General features: G+C 44.3%; 1 protein-coding gene across 1 annotated transcript; it reads left to right on the top strand.

Moving 5' to 3' along the window:
• Positions 1–5,888: 5,888 nt before the first annotated feature.
• Positions 5,889–6,473, top strand: LOC123115016 (ethylene-responsive transcription factor 13-like). Its single transcript, XM_044536326.1, has one exon. It carries the CDS (start codon positions 5,895–5,897, stop codon positions 6,471–6,473), a length of 579 nt encoding a protein of 192 aa, XP_044392261.1. The 5' UTR covers positions 5,889–5,894.
• The last annotated feature ends 2,472 nt before the right edge of the window (positions 6,474–8,945 follow it).

The following is an 8,945-nucleotide window of genomic DNA, read 5'->3' as shown; positions in this document are numbered from 1 at the left end:
AAAAAAAAATGAAAAAAAAATTGGAATTTTTTTATTTTCAAATTTCTGAATTATTTTAACCTCTCATCTCTAATCACCCCTCATCCCTCATCACTGCTCAATTTAACCTCTAATCACCCCTCATCATCTAACTTCCCGGACGGTCACCCATCCTCTCACTACTCCAGCCTGAGCACGCTTAACTTCCAGGTTCTATTCTCCCTCATTTCCAAGTCTGCACTTGTTGTTTTCCTGACAATAGTAAGATGTCAATCCTATTAACCTCAGGAATTTAGCTTGAGCATGAAGTCACACATTTCACTGTTTGAGTTTGAAACTATTTTTCTAAAAAAATAACACAAATATTTAGTAACAGTAATATTTCTTGAATAATTAGTTTGACCACAGTTTGACCATAGTTTGACAAGATTTGACCAAAATTCAAAAAAACTGAAATAATTATTTAGTGACACTAATATTCTTGAATAATTATTTAGTAACACTAATACTTCTTGAAACTAGTAAGTTTGAAATTTTTTGAATTTTTTTGCCTCCACATCTTAAAAGCCTCGTAACTTTTTTTCTGTTAGCTTTTTGAGAATTTTGAAAATGTTTAACGGGGTTCCCCCGTTAAATTCGGATGTAACTTTTCGAGTAGATGATTTTTCATATAAAAAACTATTTCATCCGAGTTCGTATGCAAAAGTTATGCCCATTTTACAAATTTCCAGAGAGATTTTGCAAATAAAGTCGAAATTCACATTTGCAAATTTTCCCAACAACTAGACCACATATCACATGGGAAACTTATTTTCTTTTATTTTTTTGACATTTCCATCATTTTCTTTTATTTTTTTAAAACTGAAAAAGGCGATCCGGGGGGGGGGGGTGGTAGAGTTTGAAAATGGGACCTTTAGTACCGGTTCGTGGCACTAACCGGGACTAAAGGTCTCAACCCCATTAGTACCGGTTCGTGTCTCAAACCGGGACTAAAGGTCTAATCTTTAGTCCCGGTTTGAGGCACGAACCGGGACTAAAGGGCATCGCACCCTTTAGTCTCGGTTCATGTCTTAAACCGGGACTAAAAGTCTCAGGTGAACCGGGACTAATGCCTTAGCCGCACGAACCGGGACCAATGCTCACATTAGTCCCCGTTTGTGACTGAACCGGGACTAATGTGGATATTGCCCTGGACCAAAGCCCTGTTTTCTACTAGTGTAAATAACAATGGAAACTTTGAGAGAGGGAATGAACTTACCACCTTGGGAACAATACATGTCCCTGGATCACATAGATATGTTAACATTTGTTAAATTAATGGATGCCCAACACCAAACAATGAACATTGCATTTCACATTTCTGAATTGTCTTTCTATCGAAAGAATGAAACTAAAATTTGTTGATATGTTTTTTTAGCAAAAAAAAATATCAGCAATTCAGGCCCAGCAATTTATGTGGCATAGTACCAGAACAGTGACTTCTTGAATATTTTTAGATGCACCAGTATACAGGTCTGGATCAAGAGCATGGTGACTTCTGTCTGGATACATTATAAATGTGCAAATAAACATTTATGTACAGTCAACAAAACAAAATATTGTTTCTCAAACAGAGTTTCATGTATTGGAGGGTTGTAAAATAACAAGACACAAGTGCCTAAGATATTGACCTAAGTTGCAACCATCATTTATGACCTATGGAAAACACGAGCACAAAGATAAACAGTAATGAAGAAAAACCATCAAATGAATCAGCAAAACGATGGAGCCAACAGATAGCTGACAGACAAGGCAGATGCACGGCAGCTTAGTTAAGCATAGTAGGATGTACGCAACCTCGTCTCCATGGCAGAGTCGGTCAGGACTAGCAAATATGTTAGAAATCATGCATCAAACGCCAATTTCTGCTATCAACAAAGAACCATCTCCCAGATTTATGAAGGAAGTAGGCTTCCCATTAATTGCATCAACCATCCCCATTGCGGAACACCAAAGAACCATGATCAGTCAAATATCTCTCCCATGAAAACAGGGAGGAATCTGCAATGCAGTGAATGGATGTGCCCCATGTACTATCAATGAAGCTTTACGGTGCCCTTGATATTAATGCACTTTAGCAAGGACACGCACCATGCCTCATGCTGACTGCCTCGCTTCATCTATAAAAGCGAACTAGGACCTAAACCGCCGTCGCATACATACTTGAAATGTTGAAGGCATACATACTTGAAACTAGGACCTAGGCAGAGAAGGCATACATACTTGAAACGCTCAGGGCAACTATCTACATGAACATGTTAGTTATAAGTGGACCATATAACCCGCTAATTAGCGATGCATCATGGGATGCGGAGACAATGGGAATTCAGATTTGTGGCTATGACAACCAATCTGTACCTGCTGCTCCGTTGAAGGCTCTTAATGGCAGCCATGTATGTGATGCTCTTTGGTTTGGTGTTATATCAAGTTACAATCTATCACGATGGTCTTCAGCTCACGATACCATGCTGACATGCCTAGTCCTGGAAATTGGTCTAATCACATATCTATGTATTATAGCTTCTCAGAATTGTAACCTTAACCGGTTTTCAAATATAAAAAAAAAGCATTTTAGCCTCACCTGTTACATTTCAGGTTTATTTTCTCATTTGTGCCTTCACTTTGATACTATGTGTTGATTTGATGCTTGTTTTCCCTTTGAGTATGTCAACGACACTTTTCAAAGTGATCCATATTAGTATGGTAGTAGAAAGCTGGCTATAAGATGCTTGCCTTGACCAGCATAACCAAGTTTTCCCAGTTACATTGCCTCATGTGAAACACAGGGCATCAACAGGATACCCGTCAGTTTGATCACGAGTACCGGAGTACAAAACGACACAGAAATATCAACACTAACAGAAAGGATATTTCATTACTAATACGAGGTAATAATTGTTCTTCCGCAGACAGTATTTTTTCTAGAAAAGAAGGGTATACTTCTGACCTCTGGATCTGGACGATGCATGCAGCCATTTTATTAACTATTCACAAAGACCCTACAAAGTAATACATCAGTAAGTATAAAGCCATCATCTTGGCAACACCTGTCGCTACTCCTATCCACTTTATGAAGGGGTGCCGAATGTCCGAGCTGAATACCAAATAGCATCGCACCAAAGCCTAACATCTAAAGTCGGATGCCCCAGCCAAACCACAATGCCGGGACTGGGTCACACACCGGCCTGACACACTATCAGGGGCCGCCGCTGCTGTCTTCCATTGATCCATCTCCAGAGCATGTACACTGACGGACCAACCTTGGCATGCCTGTCGTCGACGCCACCACGGTGTCAAACAATGCCACCATCCTGCACGTATCCATCCACACGCGCCCGTCGCCAAAACTCCGCGGCGCCATGCTGTCGGGATCCGCCGTCGGCCTTGCGGTAGATGTAACATTGCTCCTCCTCTTGTCCCCTCCAGCCAGCATTTGCTGCAAAATGATGCCCCCATGAGGGATAACAACACTGAAGGCGTCTTCATCGTTCGATCCCGTAGACCCACATCTAGGGTTTCCCTCGGAACATCTCGATCGAGTTGACGTGACCTGCAACGACGATGCCTCAAGAAGGAAACGACGTCAGAGACACCGCTATCGTCCGCCAAGACCGTAGTTAGGCGCGGTTTTCCCCGGAAGCCGCTTCATCCCGATCTCGTGGCTGGATGGAACCGCGCGGTGCTTTGCCATAAAGACGTATGCCGTCGCCGGTACTCCGCCGGAGATCCTCCATCCCTTCACTGGAGCCCTCATCACGCCACCGACCATCCACGTGAAGAATCGACGACGGATCTGGGTGGGATCCAGATCCCCAGCCGCCAAGCCCACCATCGCTAGCACCACCAGCCATGGCGTCGTCTTTTGCCGCCGCATGGACAAGGAGCTGCCCTGGCCTCGGTGCGAAGCCCCCAGCCCAAGGTGCCCCAGCCGTCTCGAGGGGTTGTCGGTGCCTCCTCCTGCCTGAGACAGTCATACAGAACAGCAAACCGATTGCCTATCTTTCTTCCTCCAAAACACAAAAATATCATGCAAAATACATGTTTTCACCTATGCGTATGACACTACCTGCTACTCTTCAGTTTATAGAGCATATCTACTTTATTTCACGACAAACTCTTTTACGTTCGACCAAGTTTATAGAAAAAAGAAATCAACATTAATCTAGTACAGAAAATAGATGTTGATATTTTTTAATATAAACATGGTCAAAGTTAGAGGGGTTTGACCCGAGACAAAGTTGATATGCCTTATATAAATATAAAAAGGAAGATACTCATGTAAAAAAAGGGACGATACTACTGCTGCTGCTACTACTACTGTTGCTGCTGCTGTAACATCCTACGGTTTGTATACTCCACTCCACAGCTTGATCGTTGAGGATTCTGCTTGTCCAGTAGCTGGAGTAGGGACAGTCTTGCTAACACTATCAGTTGCACCTATGTTTGGTGCTCATGTCGGATTTTATGTCCATTTTCACCTGGCTGTTTTTATTTTTACCAGAGGCTTGGTATAGCATTGTTGGAGTCGTCGTTGGACTTGTTGTTTCTGAGCTTGTCAAGTGCTTGCAACAATGATGAACAAAGGGTCGCTTCATTTTCGCCTCATCCATTTTATTCAGATCCATAATGGTCAGATCAAGTGTAATATTCTCTGTAGGTGCGAATCAAAAGTTGCTACTCATGGAGGAAATTGTTGCGACCGGCGGAATCAAAAGCTGGAATCAGCAAATCAAAAGCCGCAACCGCCAAATCAAACAAGACCATAGCAGGAGCATGGTCGTGCTTCAAATCCTCAGTGGCAGCGACGAAGATGCTGAAATCGGCAATGGTCGAAAATGTGACGGTGGCGCAGAAAGTTCTGAGGATGGTGCAACCGGCCATGGCCATCGGAGAAGTTGTGCCCAGAGCTGCCGTGAGTGGCGGGTGCAGAAACTCTATCTTCCCTTCTATGGATGCCACATGCGATGATGTAACAGGGCCCCAAGTGCTGCCTTGAGTGGCCCTTGGTGCTGCATGGGGCCTCTCCGGTGGTGAAGAGGCATGCGAGGAGACGTGGTCGGGTTTGGGATTTTTTTTCCCGGTGCGGGGGATCGAGAGAAGGCAAGAAAGACGACGTGGAGTGTGCAAGGGGATAAGGGATAGGATCAAATAGTTATCATTGGCGTAATCAAATGGATGGAAGTGGACTGGCCAAAAGTTTGGTCCGGATGACCGGCGGCTTGCACTACCCTTTCCTAAATCAACATCTTCAGAACAAATATCAACAAGTTTAGTTACCTGATCTATTATTGTTCTGGTACTATCTATTGGACAACGAAGGTGGTGATGTTCTGATTTTCAGAATACATAAGATCTAATTTGGTACAATTTTGCTTAGGCGTCTAATCTGCAACAGTTCCTCGTTCATGTGCATATCAATAATTTGGATGTTCCTTTATGTAAAATGCTATAGTAATTATCAGTGGTTGTTCTTGCAAAATAACGTCGCCCACTGATAGCGGTGCAGTGAAGCGCACATTCTGTCCTAGTCCTATGTTACACGCTCCCAAATTTTCCAGGTATGAAAACACTATTATAAAAGAGCTATGCACGACATTTTGTTTTCTTAGAGCATCTTCAACAGGCGCGCCAAAAGACGCGCCCGCGCGGTAAAATTGCATTTTAGCGCGCGCCGCCCGGTTTCGCGTGCTTCAGCGGTGGCGGGAAATTACCGCGCGCGGGAGAAAGCGGCAGCTGGCGCGGTAGATTTGGCGCGCCGCTTTGCGCGCGCCTATAAAATCCGGCGCTCGCCACGCGCTCAGCACACTGCCACGCGTCCTCCTCCTCGCCACCTCGTCGCTCTTTCTCGCCGTTTTCCCCGCCAACACCGCGCCACCATGCCGCCGCGCCGCCGGGGTTCTTCGGGCTACGGGGGCGTCCGTGAGCACCCCTCGGGCTGGTACTCTGCCGAGATCCGGTCCGGCGACGTCCGGCTCGGCCTCGGTTCGTTCCGGAGCACACATGAGGCGGCCCGCGCGTACGACGCGGCGGCGTGGCGCTTGGACAGGCCCCGGTCGCAGATGAACTTTTGCGACGTCTTCACGTGCGAGCAGGCGCAGCGCCTCGCCCCTCCGCCTCGTCTCATCACCGACCAGGACCGTGCGGACCACGTGTGGCAGCAGCGCCACCTCCTCATCGCTGAGGAGGATGAGCGAGCCATGGCGGAGTGGCGCCGTCGCCACCCGGAGGACGTCGCCGCCGAGAACGAGTTCTGGGCAGAGAGGACGGCAAGGCGCCGCGCGGAGCGCGCCGACAGACGTCGGCACAAGGCACTGGCGATATCGCAGTGCGATATCATTAAGAACGGCGGGCAGTCGATCTTCTCCCCCAACGATCTGCGTTGGGATGACATGTGGCTCGATACCTCGGACAACGCCACCGAGGATGATGATGATGACGGCTGTGAGTCACCGTAGTTTGTCTCGTTGCATCGTAGTTTTTCTATCTAGTTGCACCGTAGTTCTATCTATCTATACTTTGGAATGATGTAAAATACCTTTGTATCCTTTTTTATCTATGCTATGATGAACTATGTATCTTTTTTATCTATGCTAGAACTATGTATTGTTTTATCTATGCAAAGTTAATTAAAAAATGTTGTAGTGTGCCTGCTGGAGCTACGCGCGCGCTGTGCATTTTAGCGCGGCCGCTGGAACCAGCGCTGCGCGCCGCGCCAAACCTGGCGAAGGGCGCGCTGTAAAGCAGAATTTAGCGCGCCGCGCGTTCGGCGCCTGTTGGAGATGCTCTTAGCAAAGTAGGGTTTATTGTTATATCAACATCCAATACATAGCATAACTTTGCAGCCCCCAAGAAGAGAGGTTAATAATTTGGAGAGCTAATCTAGTGACACACTGAGAATGCTACACATCGATCATAGTTCTTGGGCTGGATGTTATGGATAAAATCAATGTTCAATGGCAGTCCACACCCTGTTCTTGGTTCACACCCTGTTCTTGGTTCCCCTATCTATACCACTGTTGTCTGAACAAAAGAATTCATCCATTACTTTACCAAGTGAAACATTTATTTCATTTGACGATTTGTCCCTATCTTAGGTATGGTGTTGCATCAATGATGTCGTTCACCGTGCCCTACACCAGGTTTACCGTGCCCTCCATTCTACAAAAGTTTTCTTACAGTCTGCTCTGTCGACCAAGATTAGGTGCAAGGATACTATGCCACATACATATCTGTCTTGTCTTACTTCATAGTATATAAAAGCACACTAGATCTAAGCAGCAATCGTTGCAAGAGGGAACTCAATGCGAGCAAGGCAGCTAACTGTCTGCATGAATAGTTATAAAATATACCCGCAAAAAAATAGTTTTAAAATGGACAACAACCCCTTAGCAGCGCGTCATGGGATTGGGAGGCCACGGAAATTTTGATATACTCTAGGAGTGACAATACAGTGCATGTTTAGAAGTTGTGACAAGTTCCAAGAGGGATCAGTGCATGTGTTGTTGTTTTCTTTGTCGTCCATGTCAAGTTAAAAACATGCGCGGTTAACAACATGCACGGCAAGGGTTTCCTAGTTTTCAGCTAGCGAAAACACACTGAAATGCCCAGTTTTTAGAAATTGCTCATTCACATTTCTACACTGTATAACCGTGGTGGAATGAAACCTTGATGATTTCTTTTAGCATTCAACACTACATGTTACATTTCAGATTTAATTCCAGATCGACGTCTTCACTTTGATACTTTGCGTTGATCTGATGCGAATTTGCCATTTGTGTTTGTCAAGGATTTATTTGTTTCTAAGTGATCCATGTCATGACAGTTGCAACTGGTTTTATTGTGCCACGTTTTGAAGTCCAGACATTGTTCTTGTACATATTTTTCATTGTGATATGCAGCCTGTGCTAATTATCAGATGTTTGCCTTGAGCAGCATTCACCAAGTTTTCCCGGTGCATTGCCTCATGTGAAACACAGAGCATAGCACACATCGGACATCATGAACATGATATACATTGACTTTGATCGTGAGTAGAAGAGAGTACAAAATTTATTCCAAAAGTTTCTCTTCTTGTAAAGTCAGTATTTAAGGTCAGGAATGGATGAACATGAGGAGTAACATGAGGTGACACTAAGACCAAGAAAGCTCAACAAAGAAGCAAACCTTGTGCATATTCTTCGACCATTCTCAGCTTAGGTACATCAATCGGACTTGTTTTAGATTGATATCTTTATATTCAAGAGATTAATTTCAATTTATTTGTTTGCCCTTTTCCGTCTTGCGTGTTTGTTTCTTGCTATGGAGTTATCTCCCAGTAAAATATTTGCATAATACAGGTTCTGGTGTTTAGCCGAATAAGAAGGATGATACTTCAGCTTTATATCTGTTTTTCAGTTGGGATGGAATTTACAGTATAGTATAGCTATCATAAAAAAAATATGCCATTGTAGAACTTTTTGCCGGTTTATTTGTAAGGAAAGATTATTTTTGTGACATATAGTATAAATGCGGACATTCACAAACACGTACGTACACTCAGCCTTACAAACACACCCATAAAAAAGCCCTATGAGCACCTTCGAGAGACTAAGCCAGCAGGTCCCGAAATAGATGAAGTCACCACAAAAGCCTCACTATCAACGAGCATGTTGCTTACCAATGAAAGAATAAAGACTTCAAATCCTGGAATAAATCTAGGAAAGTGCGAGCATCCATACAAAGTCTATGACTTGAATTCAGGTGGGAAGTTCCACCAGAAGAAACCTGACCAACTAAACTACGCTTAGTTTCCATTTGTTAGGGAATGTCTAAAAAGGTGCACAAGTAACTATTCATCGTGAAAAAACCTCTAATGAATATTTAGACTTACAGTCTCTCCTACTTAACCAGATAAGGTTTTGTAGTCCGCTCTTCCTTCATCCAACCTC

This window comes from Triticum aestivum, chromosome 5B, assembly GCF_018294505.1.
Source record: "Triticum aestivum cultivar Chinese Spring chromosome 5B, IWGSC CS RefSeq v2.1, whole genome shotgun sequence".
Classification (NCBI taxonomy): domain Eukaryota; kingdom Viridiplantae; phylum Streptophyta; class Magnoliopsida; order Poales; family Poaceae; genus Triticum; species Triticum aestivum.
Note: the sequence above shows the minus strand (reverse complement) of the source record. Positions and strands in the feature narration are given on the sequence as shown.